Raw genomic sequence first — 21,811 nt, 5'->3', positions numbered from 1 at the left:
GTAGATACAACACTGATGTACAATACAACACTGATGTAGAATACAACACTGATGAACAATACAACACTGATGTACAATACAGCACTGATGTAGATACAACACTGATGAACAATACAACACTGATGAACAATACAACACTGATGTAGATACAACACTGATGTAGAATACAACACTGATGTACAATACAACACTGATGAACAATACAACACTGAAGTACAATACAACACTGATGTACAATACAACACTGATGAACAATACAACACTGATGAACAATACAACACTGATGTAGATACAACACTGATGTAGATACAACACTGATGAACAATACAACACTGATGAACAATACAACACTGATGAACAATACAACACTGATGTAGATACAACACTGATGTACAATACAATGCTGATGTACAATACAATGTACAATACAACACTGATGTACAATACAACACTGATGTACAATACAACACTGATGTACAATACAATGCTGATGTACAATACAATGTACAATACAACACTGATGTAGATACAACACTGATGAACAATACAACACTGATGAACAATACAACACTGATGAACAATACAACACTGATGTACAATACAACACTGATGTACAATACAACACTGATGTACAATACAATGCTGATGTACAATACAATGTACAATACAACACTGATGTACAATACAACACTGATGTACAATACAACACTGATGAACAATACAACACTGATGTACAATACAATGTACAATACAACACTGATGAACAATACAACACTGATGAACAATACAACATTGATGTAGATACAACACTGATGAACAATACAACACTGATGTACAATACAACACTGATGTACAATACAACACTGATGAACAATACAACACTGATGTAGATACAACACTGATGTAGAATACAACACTGATGTAGATACAACACTGATGTACAATACAACACTGATGAACAATACAACACTGATGTAGATACAACACTGATGTAGAATACAACACTGATGTAGATACAACACTGATGTAGATACAACACTGATGTACAATACAACACTGATGAACAATACAACACTGATGTACAATACAACACTGATGAACAATACAACACTGATGTACAATACAACATTGATGTAGATACAACACTGATGAACAATACAACACTGATGTACAATACAACACTGATGAACAATACAACACTGATGTACAATACAACATTGATGTAGATACAACACTGATGAACAATACAACACTGATGTACAATACAACACTGATGTACAATACAACACTGATGAACAATACAACACTGATGTAGATACAACACTGATGTAGAATTCAACACTGATGTAGAATACAACACTGATGTAGAATACAACACTGATGAACAATACAACACTGATGTAGAATACAACACTGATGAACAATACAACACTGATGTAGAATACAACACTGATGAACAATACAACATTGATGTAGATACAACACTGATGTAGAATACAAAACTGATGTAGAATACAACACTGATGAACAATACAACACTGATGTAGATACAACACTGATGTAGAATACAACACTGATGTACAATACAACACTGATGTACAATACAACACTGATGTAGATACAACACTGATGTAGAATACAACACTGATGTACAATACAACACTGATGTACAATACAACACTGATGAACAATACAACACTGATGTAGATACAACACTGATGTAGAATACAACACTGATGTACAATACAACACTGATGTACAATACAACACTGATGAACAATACAACACTGATGTAGATACAACACTGATGAACAATACAACACTGATGTACAATACAACACTGATGAACAATACAACACTGATGAACAATACAACATTGATATAGATACAAAACTGATGTAGAATACAACACTGATGTAGATACAACACTGATGAACAATACAACACTGATGTACAATACAACACTGATGTACAATACAACACTGATGTAGATACAACACTGATGTACAATACAACACTGATGTAGATACAACACTGATGAACAATACAACATTGATATAGATACAACACTGATGTAGAATACAACACTGATGTAGATACAACACTGATGAACAATACAACACTGATGAACAATACAACACTGATGAACAATACAACACTGATTTAGAATACAGCACTGATGTAGATACAGCACTGATGAACAATACAACACTGATGAACAATACAACATTGATATAGATACAACACTGATGTAGATACAGCACTGATGTAGATACAACACTGATGTAGATACAACACTGATGAACAATACAACACTGATGTAGAATACAACACTGATGTAGAATACAACACTGATGAACAATACAACACTGATGTACAATACAACACTGATGTAGAATACAATGTACAATACAACACTGATGTACAATACAACACTGATGTAGAATACAACACTGATGAACAATACAACACTGATGTACAATACAACATTGATATAGATACAACACTGATGTAGATACAGCACTGATGTAGATACAACACTGATGTAGAATACAACACTGATGTAGAATACAATGTACAATACAACACTGATGTAGAATACAACACTGATGTAGAATACAACACTGATGTACAATACAACACTGATGAACAATACAACACTGATGTAGATACAACACTGATGTAGAATACAACACTGATGTACAATACAACACTGATGTACAATACAACACTGATGTAGAATACAACACTGATGTACAATACAACACTGATGTACAATACAACACTGATGTAGAATACAATGTACAATACAACACTGATGTACAATACAACACTGATGTACAATACAACACTGATGTAGAATACAATGTACAATACAACACTGATGTACAATACAACACTGATGTAGAATACAACACTGATGTACAATACAACACTGATGAACAATACAACACTGATGTAGAATACAACACTGATGTACAATACAACACTGATGTACAATACAACACTGATGTACAATACAACACTGATGTACAATACAACACTGATGTACAATACAACACTGATGTAGAATACAATGTACAATACAACACTGATGTACAATACAACACTGATGTAGAATACAACACTGATGTACAATACAACACTGATGTAGAATACAACACTGATGAACAATACAACACTGATGTACAATACAACACTGATGAACAATACAACACTGATGTAGATACAACACTGATGTACAATACAATGTACAATACAACACTGATGTACAATACAACACTGATGTACAATACAATGTACAATACAACACTGATGTAGAATACAACACTGATGTACAATACAACACTGATGTAGAATACAACACTGATGTACAATACAACACTGATGTAGAATACAACACTGATGTACAATACAACACTGATGTACAATACAACACTGATGTAGAATACAACACTGATGAACAATACAATGCTGATGTACAATACAATGTACAATACAACACTGATGAACAATACAACACTGATGTAGATACAATGCTGATGTAGAATACAACACTGATGTAGAATACAACACTGATGTAGAATACAACACTGATGAACAATACAATGCTGATGTACAATACAACACTGATGTAGATACAACACTGATGTAGAATACAACACTGATGTACAATACAACACTGATGTAGAATACAACACTGATGAACAATACAATGCTGATGTACAATACAACACTGATGTAGATACAACACTGATGTAGAATACAACACTGATGTACAATACAACACTGATGAACAATACAACACTGATGTAGAATACAACACTGATGTAGAATACAACACTGATGAACAATACAATGCTGATGTACAATACAATGTACAATACAACACTGATGTAGATACAACACTGATGTACAATACAACACTGATGTAGAATACAACACTGATGTAGATACAACACTGATGTACAATACAACACTGATGTAGAATACAACACTGATGAACAATACAACACTGATGTACAATACAACACTGATGAACAATACAACACTGATGTAGAATACAACACTGATGTAGAATACAACACTGATGTACAATACAACACTGATGTAGATACAACACTGATGAACAATACAACATTGATGTAGATACAACACTGATGAACAATACAACATTGATGTACAATACAACACTGATGTACAATACAACACTGATGTAGATACAACACTGATGTAGATACAACACTGATGTACAATACAACACTGATGTACAATACAATGTACAATACAACACTGATGTACAATACAATGTACAATACAACACTGATGTAGATACAACACTGATGTACAATACAACACTGATGAACAATACAACACTGATGTAGAATACAACACTGATGTAGAATACAACACTGATGTACAATACAACACTGATGTAGATACAACACTGATGAACAATACAACATTGATGTAGATACAACACTGATGAACAATACAACACTGATGAACAATACAACACTGATGAACAATACAACACTGATGAACAATACAACACTGATGAACAATACAACACTGATGAACAATACAACACTGATGAACAATACAACACTGATGAACAATACAACACTGATGTAGATACAACACTGATGAACAATACAACACTGATGTACAATACACCATTGATGTAGATACAACACTGATGAACAATACAACACTGATGTACAATACAACATTGATATAGATACAACACTGATGAACAATACAACACTGATGTAGATACAACACTGATGAACAATACAACACTGATGTAGAATACAACACTGATGAACAATACAACATTGATGTAGATACAACACTGATGTAGAATACAAAACTGATGTAGAATACAACACTGATGAACAATACAACACTGATGTAGATACAACACTGATGTAGAATACAACACTGATGTACAATACAACACTGATGTACAATACAACACTGATGTAGATACAACACTGATGTAGAATACAACACTGATGTACAATACAACACTGATGTACAATACAACACTGATGAACAATACAACACTGATGTAGATACAACACTGATGTAGAATACAACACTGATGTACAATACAACACTGATGTACAATACAACACTGATGAACAATACAACACTGATGTAGATACAACACTGATGAACAATACAACACTGATGTACAATACAACACTGATGAACAATACAACACTGATGAACAATACAACATTGATATAGATACAAAACTGATGTAGAATACAACACTGATGTAGATACAACACTGATGAACAATACAACACTGATGTACAATACAACACTGATGTACAATACAACACTGATGTAGATACAACACTGATGTACAATACAACACTGATGTAGATACAACACTGATGAAAAATACAACATTGATATAGATACAACACTGATGTAGAATACAACACTGATGTAGATACAACACTGATGAACAATACAACACTGATGAACAATACAACACTGATGAACAATACAACACTGATGTAGAATACAGCACTGATGTAGATACAGCACTGATGAACAATACAACACTGATGAACAATACAACATTGATATAGATACAACACTGATGTAGATACAGCACTGATGTAGATACAACACTGATGTAGATACAACACTGATGAACAATACAACACTGATGTAGAATACAACACTGATGTAGAATACAACACTGATGAACAATACAACACTGATGTACAATACAACACTGATGTAGAATACAATGTACAATACAACACTGATGTACAATACAACACTGATGTAGAATACAACACTGATGAACAATACAACACTGATGTACAATACAACATTGATATAGATACAACACTGATGTAGATACAGCACTGATGTAGATACAACACTGATGTAGAATACAACACTGATGTAGAATACAATGTACAATACAACACTGATGTAGAATACAACACTGATGTAGAATACAACACTGATGTACAATACAACACTGATGAACAATACAACACTGATGTAGATACAACACTGATGTAGAATACAACACTGATGTACAATACAACACTGATGTACAATACAACACTGATGTAGAATACAACACTGATGTACAATACAACACTGATGTACAATACAACACTGATGTAGAATACAATGTACAATACAACACTGATGTACAATACAACACTGATGTACAATACAACACTGATGTAGAATACAATGTACAATACAACACTGATGTACAATACAACACTGATGTAGAATACAACACTGATGTACAATACAACACTGATGAACAATACAACACTGATGTAGAATACAACACTGATGTACAATACAACACTGATGTACAATACAACACTGATGTAGAATACAACACTGATGTACAATACAACACTGATGTACAATACAACACTGATGTAGAATACAATGTACAATACAACACTGATGTACAATACAACACTGATGTAGAATACAACACTGATGTACAATACAACACTGATGTAGAATACAACACTGATGAACAATACAACACTGATGTACAATACAACACTGATGAACAATACAACACTGATGTAGATACAACACTGATGTACAATACAATGTACAATACAACACTGATGTACAATACAACACTGATGTACAATACAATGTACAATACAACACTGATGTAGAATACAACACTGATGTACAATACAACACTGATGTAGAATACAACACTGATGTACAATACAACACTGATGTAGAATACAACACTGATGTACAATACAACACTGATGTACAATACAACACTGATGTAGAATACAACACTGATGAACAATACAATGCTGATGTACAATACAATGTACAATACAACACTGATGAACAATACAACACTGATGTAGATACAATGCTGATGTAGAATACAACACTGATGTAGAATACAACACTGATGTAGAATACAACACTGATGAACAATACAATGCTGATGTACAATACAACACTGATGTAGATACAACACTGATGTAGAATACAACACTGATGTACAATACAACACTGATGTAGAATACAACACTGATGAACAATACAATGCTGATGTACAATACAACACTGATGTAGATACAACACTGATGTAGAATACAACACTGATGTACAATACAACACTGATGAACAATACAACACTGATGTAGAATACAACACTGATGTAGAATACAACACTGATGAACAATACAATGCTGATGTACAATACAATGTACAATACAACACTGATGTAGATACAACACTGATGTACAATACAACACTGATGTAGAATACAACACTGATGTAGATACAACACTGATGTACAATACAACACTGATGTAGAATACAACACTGATGAACAATACAACACTGATGTACAATACAACACTGATGAACAATACAACACTGATGTAGAATACAACACTGATGTAGAATACAACACTGATGTACAATACAACACTGATGTAGATACAACACTGATGAACAATACAACATTGATGTAGATACAACACTGATGAACAATACAACATTGATGTACAATACAACACTGATGTACAATACAACACTGATGTAGATACAACACTGATGTAGATACAACACTGATGTACAATACAACACTGATGTACAATACAATGTACAATACAACACTGATGTACAATACAATGTACAATACAACACTGATGTAGATACAACACTGATGTACAATACAACACTGATGAACAATACAACACTGATGTAGAATACAACACTGATGTAGAATACAACACTGATGTACAATACAACACTGATGTAGATACAACACTGATGAACAATACAACATTGATGTAGATACAACACTGATGAACAATACAACACGGATGAACAATACAACACTGATGAACAATACAACACTGATGAACAATACAACACTGATGAACAATACAACACTGATGAACAATACAACACTGATGAACAATACAACACTGATGAACAATACAACACTGATGAACAATACAACACTGATGTAGATACAACACTGATGAACAATACAACACTGATGTACAATACACCATTGATGTAGATACAACACTGATGAACAATACAACACTGATGTACAATACAACATTGATATAGATACAACACTGATGAACAATACAACACTGATGTAGATACAACACTGATGAACAATACAACACTGATGTAGAATACAACACTGATGAACAATACAACACTGATGTAGATACAACACTGATGAACAATACAACACTGATGTAGATACAACACTGATGAACAATACACCATTGATGTAGATACAACACTGATGAACAATACAACACTGATGTAGATACAACACTGATGAACAATACAACATTGATGTAGATACAACACTGATGTACAATACAACACTGATGTAGAATACAACACTGATGTAGATACAACACTGATGTAGATACAACACTGATGTAGAATACAACACTGATGTAGAATACAACACTGATGTAGAATACAACATTGGTGTAGAATACAGCATACTTTACACAGCGGCACAATATCCTCCACATAGTCTCTCTCCACCAACTGTTCGAGGCTGCTGGGTCAAGGCTCTGTGTCAGGACATGTCACTGTTAATATGACCGAAGGACAACACAGCACAAACCTCAGTTCCCTATCATAACCTTTATTAAAGTAGCCAGTTTGGGCAGGGGGGTGTGTGCGTGCATGTGTGTGTGTGTGTGTGTGTGTGTGTGTGTGTGTCTGCACACGCAAGTGTGTGTGTGTGTGCCTGCCCCCTCACATGTTCATGTAACACAAGAAGTCATGTCAGCAGAAGGCAGCAATGCTGTGTGACATATATCTTCCTTCCCTTTAGCTGGTTTTCAACAGCAATGGGATAATGGACCACACAGTAGTGGAGAACGAGGCTTTGTTATTGTGTTTCTCTTGCTTACTTCTGCGTAGTTGCTTTACGGCGTCAAATTATTGTTATGATCCCTTTGTTTCGATGTGTCTGTGAAGCTAGAACAGTCTAAATGGGGACAAACAGCTTTTTGCATGGTTTTGGAAGTAAATGTTAATGCAGATCATGTCACATAGCAAATGTGCTGCTTAGTTTAGTGTCCTACAGGCATGGCAATTGCTGTTGTTTCATTGGCTCAGTTGGTAGAGCATGGAGCTCGCACTGTCAGGGTTGCGGGTTCCAGTCCCGTGGCCGTCTATATTTAAGATGTATCGTCTGTTAAATGGCATATATTATTTAATGTGGTAGAGTTATTAAATGGGGATCAAACAAGCTGAATGATCAACTTTTGAGTGACTGTGACTCGTTAGTAGAGGTTTTGCATGTCAGCCTATGGGCTTTAAATCGGAATCAAAGCAGACAAGAAACACAACGGCTACTATGTTACTACAGGAATGCAGTGCGGTAACAATCTTACCCATGCTATTGCTAACTACCTCTACTACTATCATGATAAAAGGCACTCATGACAAGAAGGCTAGAGTTCTTTATTCGTGACTGTGAAATGTGTGGTTGTTTTAACTACGTAAGTTGAACACACTGACTGTAAATCGCTCTGGATGAGAGCGTCTGCTAAATGACCAACATGTACATGTAAATGTCTTAAAGAAAACAGACTTCAACATGATATCGTTATGATTACAAAACACATTAAGAAGTGAATGGAGCAGACGGTTAGATTGTGAGTCAACACTTCCGTCCCATCAATTTATAACCATTTTCTAAAACTTAATCGCGGGTGTCTCTCTCTCCATTCATCTCAATGTTTCATGCTGAGGTTGTGTGCAGTCTGTTGAGTGTTGACTCTGTGAATAGCTTCCTGGGAGATGGAAGGACCAAGGCAAACGCTTCCTGAATGACTCATTGTTTGTCTAATTAGAAACCATGGTGGACGAGTGTGTGTGTGTGTGTGTGTGTGTGTGTGTGTGTGTGTGTGTGTGTGTGTGTGTGTGTGTGTGTGTGTGTGTGTGTGTGTGTGTGTGTGTGTGTGTGTGTGTCGGTGTGTGTCGGTGTGTGTTTGTGTGTGTCGGTGTGTGTGTGTGTGTGTGTGTGTGTGTGTGTGTGTGTGTGTGTGTGTGTGTGTGTGTGTGTGTTTGTGTGTGTGTGTGGGTGTGTGTGTGTGTGTGTGTGTGTGTGTGTGTGTGTGTGTGTGTGTGTGTGTGTGTGTGTGTGTAGAGGAGCTTCTATATCCAGTCTGGGGTTTCCTCCCTAAATGCCAGTGTGCTTCTCACTATGAGGCCTCCGAAGGTCAACAGAGTCACAGAAGCACTACAGTGAAGAAGAAAAATGACAGTGTTCAATGATTAGATGATAAATGTCATGGTTTGATTCAATTTTTATTCCTTGTGAATGCTTTTTTTAGTTGTTTTGTATGAAAGGATACTTCGTTGGCCATGAATTCACTGATGAATCATGAAGGTGCTAATGGCTTTGTCACTTCAATCATCAAACAATGGGAGTAGTGCAATAGAGCATTTCCCAGTGTGTTTCTCACACTACAATACAGTATGCATCCAGATGTGTCTATTGTGACCCCATTTTTACCCATCTTATATTGATTGATATATTATCTTTCCTCTCTGCAGGGGATGACCTGGAACGTATCATGTCTGAAGTACAGGGGACGTTGGAGTTTTCTGTAGAGCTGAACAAGTTTCACAATGTGGATCTCTTCCAGAGAGGGTGAGTGTAATGGAGGTGGATCGGTGAACCCCACTCCTGTCATGAGTAAACTTGCCTTGAGACCTGAAGACTGCACAAGCTAATCATTAGGGTTTAGCTCAGAGGGCTAACCCACTCATGTGGCATGTCGGAAACTTGGGTTGAAACAGTCTCCACCTGTATCTCTGGCTGCTTCATAGTTCATATTAATACCCACTGACAGTCTCCACCTGTATCTCTGGCTGCTTCATAGTTCATATTAATACCCACTGACAGTCTCCACCTGTATCTCTGGCTGCTTCATAGTTCATATTATTACCCACTGACAGTCTCCACCTGTATCTCTGGCTGCTTCATAGTTCATATTAATACCCACTGACAGTCTCCACCTGTATCTCTGGCTGCTTCATAGTTCATATTAATACCCACTGACAGTCTCCACCTGTATCTCTGGCTGCTTCATAGTTCATATTAATACCCACTGACAGTCTCCACCTGTATCTCTGGCTGCTTCATAGTTCATATTAATACCCACTGACAGTCTCCACCTGTATCTCTGGCTGCTTCATAGTTCATATTAATGATAAAACGGACAGTTATTATTTAGAAAAGTGTCATCTTTATGCCGTACAGTAGGAGGTGTTTGAGGACAGATATGGGCCTGGTAGTACGCTACATTGGGAATGGGGTGCTTTTGGGACACAGACACAAGGTAGAATAGGGTCATCTTTATGCCGTACAGATACAGTGTATCTGCAGAGAGATTATAACCGGGCATCTGGCTAGCCTGTGGGATGTGACTCTGGCTGACTGAATGGCCAGCTTTACCCAGATTAGATTTTCCTGGCTCCAAACAGGACAGGGAGGGCTAAAGCTTTGGAAAAATATAATCCTGCTTAGCTGAGCCTGAGTGCACTAATATATTTCTTCTTATGCATGTTTCCACCCCGAACAGCAACAAGGAGGAAGTAAGTCTGATCGGAGGACAGAACAGAGGGAGAGAGAGTCAGAGACTCCTGTCAAAGTGACTGCTGGTGTAAAGAAAACACAGTCATTGGCTATTGTGAAATAAGGAGAAATGTACAAAGAAAGACCATTAGGTTAAACATCTATGCAAATCTTATATACAGCCCTGAAAAAGCTATTCCCACGTACGTTTTATACAAACCCTACAGAGGAGTGATTGCATTAAACGAAAGTCTGTGTTTGATGTTTTAAACCAGGAGAGGGTGATAAGAGCAGCGCAGGCCTTATAGTCGAGCTGAACGGATGGAGAATTAGTCGCGTCTAACGTTGCTCTTGATGCTATAATCAGGTTTGATTGATAATCCTGGCTGTAGTTTCTAGGAGCATGTCCATTTGAAGTCCATTTGAAGAACTGATTGCCAATACATCTCCAGTGTGTGATACCCAGAATGCACTCCTTCAACCATGAAGAATATGTTTCTGACGTTCTAACTAGTACAATTAATGAATGTTTCCACTTTTGTTTTTATTGGAAACGTGTTCATATGTCAATGATGCAGTGCATGATATCAAGACTAACTACAGCTATACTGTATATCATCCATCTCTTGCTTCTCTCTCTGTTATCTTTTTCCCACAATACACTCTGACTCAAACCATAACATGTTCTACAATGGGTTTCACACAGTCGCGCTGTGATCTGCCTTTAACCTTTTTCGGAACTAAGTCTATACCCTTGTTTATCAATCTCCAAAACCTTTTCCCTGCTTTTCACTGTCACGCCTCCGTTTCCCAGAGGCGGTCGCTCGCTAAAACCCTGATGATACCATGTCTGTTCACAGCTAGGCTCTGGTCTCTTCCATCGCCTTCCGATGGGTCTCAAATCAAATCAAATTGTATTTGTCACATGTGCCGAATACAACAGGCGTAGGCCTTACAGTGAAATTCTTACTTACAAACCCTTAACTAACAATGCTTTAAAAAGTTAAGAAGAAAAATGTGTTAAGTACAAAATAGATAAGTAAAACAATTCTAATAAAATAAAAGTAACAAATAATTAAAGAGCAGCGGTAAAATAAAAATAGCAATAGCAAGGCTATATACAGGGGGTACCAGTACAGAGTCAATGTGCGGGGGCACCGGTTAGTCGAGGTAATTGAGGTAATATGTACATGTAGGTAGAGTTAAAGTGACTATGCATAGATTATAAACAGAGAGTAGCAGCAGCGTAAAAGAGGGGTCTGGGTAGCCCTTTGATTAGCTGTTCAGGAGTCTTATGGCTTGGGGGTAGAAACTGTTAGGAAGCCTTTTGGACCTAGACTTGGCGCTCCGGTACCGCTTGCCATGTGGTAGCAGAGAGAACAGTCTATGACTAGGGTGGCTGGAGTCTGACAATTTTTAGGGCCTTCCTCTGACACCGCCTGGTATAGAGGTCCTGGATGGCGGGAAGCTTGGCCCAAGTGATGTACTGGGTCGTCCGCACTACCCTCTGTAGTGCCTTGCGGTCGGAGGCCGAGCAGTTGCCGTACCAGGCAGTGATGCAACCAGTCAGGATGCTCTCGATGATGCAGCTGTAGAACCTTTTGAGGATCTGAGGACCCATGCCAAATCTTTTCAGTCTCCTGAGGGGGAATAGTCTTTGTCTTTCCCTCTTCACAACTGTCTTAGTGTCTTTGGACCATGTTAGTTTGTTGGTGATGGGGACACCAAGGAACTTGAAGCTCTGAAACCTGCTCTACTTCAGTCCTGTCGGTGTGAATGGGGGCGTGCTCAGCCCTCTTTTTCCTATAGTCCACAATCATCTCCTTTGTCTTGATCACGTTGAGGGAGAGGTTGTTGTCCTGGCACCACATGGGCAGGTCTCTGACCTCCTCCCTATAGGCTGTCTCATCATTGTTTGTGATCAGGCCTACCAGTGTTGAGTCATTGGCAAACTTAATGATGGTGTTGGAGTCGTGCCTGACCGTGCAGTCATGAGTGAACAGGGAGTACAGGAGGGGACTGAGCACGCACCCCTGAGGGGCCCCGTGTAGAGGATCAGCGTGGTGGATGTGTTGTTACCTACCCTTACCACCTGGGGGCGCCCCGTCAGGAAGTCCAGGATCCAGTTGCAGAGGGAGGTGTTTAGTCCCAGGGTCCTTAGCTTATTGATGAGCTTTGAGGGCACTATGGTGTTGAACGCTGAGCCGTAGTCAATGAATAGCATTCTCACATAGGTGTTCCTTTTGTCCAGGTGGGAAAGGGCAGTGTGGAGTGCAATTTCAGGGGACACAATGTGTTTTTACACAGAACCACATCCATTCACACTCCAAAACTGAAAGTGATCTTTGAAAGATGCTTGTTTCACTGCACTTTTCATACCCATATCTGTTTTTAAAGGAATGCTGTATGTCAGCATTTGCAGGATGATAATAGTATGCATGAGGTCATTCTAAATGATAGTATTGGGGATGTAGCATCAGTTTTATCAGCTATTGTTCAGAGCTCTACTACCGTTGACCTTCAGTACAGACAGCAGCAGACTCCACTGAATGGATGTGCATTACGATGAGTCATTTCTTATTTATTTGCCATTTTATCCTGTCCTCGTTAATAATTAAGGTAAATTTGTACAATTCCTTAGCAGCTGTGTTTAACATGACAGTGCTAGCCTCGGGTCTGATGTCATGGAGAGCAGCAGTTCTTTCCACTCCATTGTGGACATTGATTTCATATGCTATAGTATGTGTGTGGTATGTGTAGTGATGCGTAGCACCGGTATGTGTGTATTAGCTATTTGCAGACGCCATATTTTAATTTGATCATGCACATCAGGAAATGCAAACTTGTAATGTATTTGCGGTTTAAAAAGGCTTCTAAGGTTTGTAATCTCGACTTTAAAATGTCCGACTTGATTTGCCCTGATAACAAAATGGATCGACCCCTACAAAAGATTTCCATTAATTATAATCCACATAATAATTCACAGTTCCTGTTGCTGCAGGTATATTGTTCTGTAGTAGTGAACTGGCTCAAATGATTATCCTACATCTGTGTAGTAACTGAATGTATTGTATCATTTTCTCCCTCCAGATTCTACCAGGTCCGAGCAGGGCTGAAGGTCTCTCCTCGCGTACCACACAGGTTGATAGCAACAACCCCAGGGAATACAGGTAATGCTCTCACATTGAGTTAAATCTGAATAGCGTTGGCTGTTTTTAATGGACAGTTTGAACTTTGAAGCAGCAGTATGTTTTTTTGCCGTAGATTGGGCCAGGAGTTTTTCCCTGATCAGGTTCTGGTCAGGTCATGCTGAAAGATACCATAGATGCCATAGAACAGTTTCTTAGTTTTACAGATGCTAATTCCCACACAAATGTATCTCACTGATTCCAGCAATGGGCAGGTGGGCAACCACACCAGCTTGTAGCATACCGAGACATCTATACAGGTAGTTTGAGTTCATGCATAACATGCCAGTGGTTGGGACACTGTGTCAATGCAGTCTGTTAGGCCAGGGACTGTTGTGGGTTGAGTGTGAGATGACTTGTCTGACAGAGAGAATGTTCTGGTAACCCTGCTACATGATTACGATCATCTTCTGTGATCCACATTCTTAGCCCCAATGACACACATGCTGAAGTACAGTTTCCTTTGATGTTTCTGAAAACAACACCTGCTTTTTATTGCATTTGGCCACTGAAACTACAGTGTAGGGGAACAGTAGTGTGTTGGTGCTGTGTTGGAGCCTTGGTCTTGACTTTTTATCAGGGGGCTCAACGTTTTGGAGGAATTAAGTCTGTACCACATGCTAGCTGTGTGCATGGCCCATATTATTCATGTTTCTGATGTGTTATACCATCTGGTTAGGCCTCATACAACAGGCCACCATTAGCACCTAACTATGGGTGCTTCAGGGTTGCATAATGTGCAGGAATCTGAGACAGCCATGAAAACAGCCTTCGTTGTCTTAGATGTGTGAAACTAAACGGTTTGTTGAACATCATTGTTTTGACTAATGATTTAAACAGTGCAAGTGTCTCAGCTGGCTTTAATACATGCAAATTAATTTGTACCGCATTGAGTTTTGATATAGACTTTGCATGTTCTGTACCAGAGAAAGTAGTCCCTCTCTTCTCGAGAAGATACAGCCCCACAGAAAGAGAAGGAACAAAGTTCCCATTGCCACCGAGTGTCTCTGTCAAGGTGTCAGTGTGCAGCGGGTAGGACGGAGTCAGGTGCAGGACACAGAACTGAGTAAAAACGTACTTTACTCGAAATATCACAAGATAATTTCACGCAGGGAAAAATACTCCAGCTCACACAAACAATACGACCACTTATCAAAGAACAAACACGCACAAAACCATGTGCGAACCAGAGGGTTAAATAGGGAATAAATAATAACGTAATGGAAACCAGGTGTGTATAATCAAGACAAAACAAATGGACAATGAAACAAACGCCGCCCGAACAAGGAGGGGCACCAACTTCGGCGGAAGTCGTGACAGTCTCCTACCTGTTTTACATTGTCCCAAACAGTTAAATGACAAGAGTTAAAACAGAGGAAAGCTGGCATTGGACACACCAAAAGAGAAGTAACAGTGTGTTACTTCTAGCTGACCGCTTCATCTCGTGTTCTCTGTTTAGTAGTAATAAGCCTTGTTGTTATTGGTGGAGAGTGTTTTCTCTCTCTGTGAGGAAATGTGAAAATCAGGCTGATGAATCTGGCTTCAGTGCGTGATGCGGTTTCTCCCTTTGTGGTGCATTACAACTACACTTTTGTTGACTTCAGTGGCCGTTACCAAATGTTAGTGTTGAGAATATATTTTCTCGGTGTACAAGACTGTTCCAGTAGACCGGGCTGACACACACTGTCATTGTACTGTACTGTAGTCCCGTCAGCATTAGCAGACAGATCTGGTCCCCTGGATAAGCAGGAAGCCATATCCCAGGCGTCTCTGATTTGCTGTAATAAAACATCTATTATTAGTTCATTATGATTGGAACAGGACGCAGGGAACAGTGTGTGTGTGTGGGTAAGTGTGTGCATGGTTCGGGCTGTAAAACCCTTTTTGTTGTGTTGGTCTGACCCTGACATTGAGATGTGACACTCAGGCATTTCTTCAGACCCTCCAGCCACCTGCTCCTAGCCTCGTACTGACTCTAATAATCTGGATGTCACTCTGACCTCTGTGGGGAAGTCAGGGAGGCATTGATCCGACCAATGTGACCTGTTGTATGGTGGAGCTTCACATGGTGCTATGCAGTATAAAACAGCATAGTATTTTACTCTATCAATTTGTGAAGTACAGAGCAGTATATAATGAGAGGTTAGCTGCATATTTAACTACAGTATGCATTAGATCCATTATATGATTGGATAGGAGAACTGCGTAGAGTGGAGGGCATCAAGTTGAACGACTTTGCAGCATTTAGCGCCCATAACATGTCTAGTCTGTTGTCGATAATGTTTAGTTTATTGTCCATAATATGTTCACTTTCAGCAATAATAGGGTGTAGTGATTATCTCTGCACTGCCAGATGATTAAATCAGCAAATCATTTGCTGTAGTACAGAATATTCATATAGCCTTGCCTAGTATCAGGATTCCCTGCACACACACAGTGCAGCAGTGCCATAGTATCTGTACACATTGAGTGTCGCTAGCTACATTGCAGCAATGGAACGTACAGTAACATTACAGTATGTATCCATATTCTAATTGGAGGGCTTAGCCGCAGTCCCCTTCCCCATCTCCCTCCCCTCTCCTGCAGCTCCTCCTCTACAAGGTCACGTATTACGGCCAAAATCCTCGCAGACAGACAGCACAGACAGGGCTCCCAGACATAAATTCCCCAGCCAATGACACGCTCCGTTCCAGCCAGCCAGGACAAAGACATTTATCAACCACAGAGACTTGGGAATTGATCCACCCAGAGCACTGTGGGAAATGAAAGTGTTGTATACTTGACATTTCAAGCAGACAAATGAAAGGTGTGACGGATTGTCTCGCTTCTGAAGCCCAGCCATTTAGTGACTATGATTAATACAGACAAACATTGTGGTGTGTTAAGTCAGGATGGTGTTATATGAATTAGTTTAGCATTTACCATTCTGCTGCATCCTTATAGTAGCTTAACAATAAAGGTATTATGTCACACAAACAGAAGGAGAATATCTGAGAAAGAGCGAGAGAGAGAGAGAGCGAGAGAGAGGATAGGGACTAGAGAGAGAGAGAAAAGAGGGTAGGAGGGGTTAAAAAGAGAGAGCGAAAGAGAGTGAGGAGGGAGAGAGAGATTGTGGAAGAGAGAAAGAGAGAGAGCGAGAGAGAAAGGGAGTGATGAGGAAGAGAGAATGATTGAGAGAGAAAGAGAGGAGGAGGAGAGAGAGAGAGAGACAAGGGCAAGGGCAACCAGTGAAGAACAAACACCATTGTAAATACAACCCATATTTATGTATTTTCCCTTTTGTACTTTAACTATTTGCACATCGCTACAACACTATATATAGACATAATTATGACATTTGAAATTATTTTATTCTTTTGGAACTTGTGCGTGTGTTTATTTAACTTTTGTTTATCCATTTCACTTGCTTTGGTAATGTAAACGTATGTTTCCCATGCCAATAAAGCCCCTTGTTTTGAATTGAATTGAGAGCGAGAGAAAAGAAAGCGCTAGTGAGTGTATGTGCAGCAGTTAGCAGGTTACTTCTGGTGCAGAGGCACAGTGGTTGAAGGCTTAAAGTTGGAGGGTCTAACATTGTGAAAACTCCCTAACACCTGTAACTCCTGTATATTGCTTTAGAACTTGAACACTTTGATTGCAGACATGAGTAATTGCATTCCTTTAAATCACATGAAGTGTCTGTAACGGCTGTCTAATTCCTCCTCCTCGGATGAGGAGAAGGAGTAAGGGTCGGACCAAAATGCAGCGTTGTATGCAGACATGATGAATATTTATTAAGGAAAAGATGAATACGGAAAACACTCGGAAAATACAAAACAACAAAACGAACGTAGACAGACCTGAACTAGAGAACTTACATATACACGAAGAACGCACGAACAGGTACAGACTACACAAACGAACGAACAAATGAAACAGTCCCGTGTGGTGCACAGACACAAACATGGAAGACAAGCACCCACAAACAAACAGTGAGAACAGCCTACCTTAATATGGTTATCAATCAGAGGAAACGTCAAACACCTGCCTCTAATTGAGAACCACATCAGGCAACACATTAAACCCAACATAGAAACACAATACATAGACTACCCACCCAGCTCACGTCCTGACCAACTAAACAAAGTAAAACAAAGGCAAATAAGGTCAGGAACGTGACAGTGTCAGACCGTGTAAATGATGCACAGTATTTTGATTGATAACTTGATTAGTACCTCAGTATCACAAGGAGTCTCAGTGAAGCCTCTTTAATGCCTTGCTAGTTCCGCTCCCTCCTTCCCTCCTTCCCTCTCCCCCTCTATCCCTGTAGAGCAGAACTAGAGATGCCATCTTTTCAGATTGGCCTGGAGTACTGAGCATCCACCCTCATTACAACTCTGTTGACACACTGACTGTTCATCTGTGATAGCCAGGCTATGATTGGTTTGGAATTAAATACGACTATTTGCACTTGCAGTATCACATCATGCTGCCGAAACACAACATTCTTTCACTAAATCTAAATTTTGTACAAAATAGTCTGCCACTCGTGCTGGTTGAAGCGACTGTTCTTTCTGGAGAGGGCTGCCGAGAGGAAGAGAAGGGGAGAACAGAGAGAAGAAACAGAGAAACCGAGGGAGAGAGAGAGAGAAAGAGAGGAGGGGGTGTAGAGTGCATGTCGAGGTAGATAAAAGGAGAGCACCTCAGTGGGATGCTTCCTTCAAAGGCCTATCACAGCTGCACATCCAGCAGCCGGATGCAGACAGCTGCTTCCTCACATCTACATTTCAGATACAAGCAGAAAACACCACTGACTATATAGAGATTGAATGGAAAACCATTTATTTTGATACCCAGAGAAATGTCACATTGTATATTTATCCATTCAGCTATGCATAGTCACTGCTTCTGAGTCTCAGTTATGTGGAGGACATGAAATGACAGTGATGGGAAAGTTGATGTGTTTGTCATGTATGATGATGATTTGGCTTTGGGGGCCCGAAGGCTTTGGGGGCCCGAAGCGAGATCTGGTTGGGGGAGCCCACCACCTTGCGGGCAAAACCTTTAAAATTATTTTCCTGCAATTTTGCCATGGGGCAGAGAGAGCATTTTGCAGTTTTAATTAAAACAAATTTCATGCAATTCTACTAATTTTGCCATGGGCAGAGAGAGTATTTTGCAGTTTTAAAAGCCAGTTCCCTGCAATTTTGCCATGAATTAAACCAGGTTCATGTGATATCTGAGTGAGAGTGACTAACACAATCAATGTGGGCTCCCAGGAGCTCAGGGCTCAGGGATCCTTCAGCCCTGATTACTACAAGGTTTAGATAGCTGGCTAGACTAACTTACCTAACGATCTATAAAATGTTAGCTGACATGGACTAAGTGAGTGACTGTCAGTGACTGACATAAGATAAAAAGTGCTGATGCACAACCAAATGTCAAAATTGCAATTGTATTCTACTATTCTAACTCCCAACAGTAAATTGAGACCCCCAGCTGACTCTCAAAAAACGCAGCGCCTCGTCTGCGTATAGGCAGACGATGACGACGAGGGTACTGCTGATGCTCTCTGCCCTCCCTCCCTCCCAGGTGACTGTAGTTTCAGCTCTGCGGGGGTCCATGATGGGGTCCATGAGGACACTATGGTGTTCAGTCGGATCTTCCAGATCCTCTACCGGAACGAAGAGGTCAACGTTGATGACCGCATGCTCTTCAAGGTCCACTTGTTGCTGGATGGGGAGAGGGTGAGACACACACACAAACACACACACACACACACACAATCACAATCACACACACCAACTCAATTTAACCACTTTATCCAGTTTATTTCCAAAATGCTTTATCCACCAATTTTGGGGGGGGGGGGGTTTCTTGAGAAAGGATACCTTATGGGTACCTTCATATGTGTGTGTAAAATATTACCGTTCGCAGGTTTTTAATTCAGCAATTTGTTTTGCAAAACGCTATACAACCATTGTTTAGCTGGAATGGAATGTTTGCATATTGGACTGTGCTACAGCGCATTTGGAAAGTATTCAGACCCCTTGACTTTTTCCACATTTTGTTACGTTACAGCCTTATTCAAAAATGTATTAAAAAACAAAATTCCTCATCAGTCTACACACCGTAATGACAAAGCAAAAACATGTTTTTGGAAATGTTTGCTGATAAAAAATGTATTTAACTGAAATATCACGTTTACACAAGTATTCAGACACTTTATTCAGTACTGTGTTGAAACACCTTTGGCAGCGATTACATCCTTGAGTCTTCTTGGGGACAACTGTCCATCTGGAAGGTTCTCCCATCTCCACAGAGGAACTCTAGAGCACTGTCAGATTGACCATCGGGTTCTTGGTCACCTTCGTGACCAAGGGCCTTCTCCCCCAATTGCTCAGTTTGACCGAGCGGTCAGCTCTAGGAAGAGTCTTGGTGGTTCCAAACATTTTCCATTTAAGAATGATGGAGGCCACTGTGTTCTTGGGGAACTTCTATGCTTGAGAAGTTTTTTGTACCCTTCCCCAGATCTGTGCCTCGACACAATCCTCTTTCGGTGGTCTACGGACAGTTCCTTCGACCTCATCGCTTGGTTTTTGCTCTGACGTGCACTGTAAACTTATATAGACCAGGTGTGTGCCTTTCCAAATAATGTCCAATTAATTTAATTCACCACAACTCAAGGATGATTCATAGAAAAAGGACGCACCTGAGCGCAATTTCGAGTCTCATAACAAAGGGTCTGAATACTTATGTAAATAAGGTATTTTTGTTTTTATATGTAATAAATTAGCAAAAGATTCTAAAAACCTGTTTTTGCTTTGTCATTATGGGGTATCTGTTTTAATATAAGCCTGTAACTTAACAATATCTGGAAAAAGTCAAGGGGTCTGAATACTTTCCGAAAGCACTGTACAGGTATCTTCCTCCAATCTAACCTACAGAGTTAAACAGGAACCCTGGTTCAGTCAGAATGTGACTGTCAGAATCATCAGCTTATTGGCTACAAGGCAGGTCA

General features: G+C 39.3%; 1 protein-coding gene across 2 annotated transcripts in view; it reads left to right on the top strand.

Moving 5' to 3' along the window:
• The window catches only part of LOC129820008 (protein FAM135B-like), a 54,461-nt gene that overhangs the window by 7,137 nt on the left and 25,513 nt on the right, over positions 1 to 21,811 (top strand). For both annotated transcript variants that reach the window (XM_055876796.1, XM_055876795.1), the window contains exons 2-4: positions 10,600 to 10,696; positions 14,714 to 14,793; positions 20,383 to 20,537. In XM_055876796.1, coding sequence (XP_055732771.1) covers positions 10,620 to 10,696; positions 14,714 to 14,793; positions 20,383 to 20,537 — 312 coding nt within the window. In that variant the 5' untranslated portion in view covers positions 10,600 to 10,619. The remainder of the gene's footprint in view (positions 1 to 10,599; positions 10,697 to 14,713; positions 14,794 to 20,382; positions 20,538 to 21,811) is intronic.

The sequence above is a fragment of the Salvelinus fontinalis genome, chromosome 22 (assembly GCF_029448725.1).
Source record: "Salvelinus fontinalis isolate EN_2023a chromosome 22, ASM2944872v1, whole genome shotgun sequence".
Lineage (NCBI taxonomy): Eukaryota > Metazoa > Chordata > Actinopteri > Salmoniformes > Salmonidae > Salvelinus > Salvelinus fontinalis.
The sequence above is the reverse complement of the archived record's forward strand: the minus strand, read 5'-3'. Positions and strand labels throughout refer to the sequence as shown.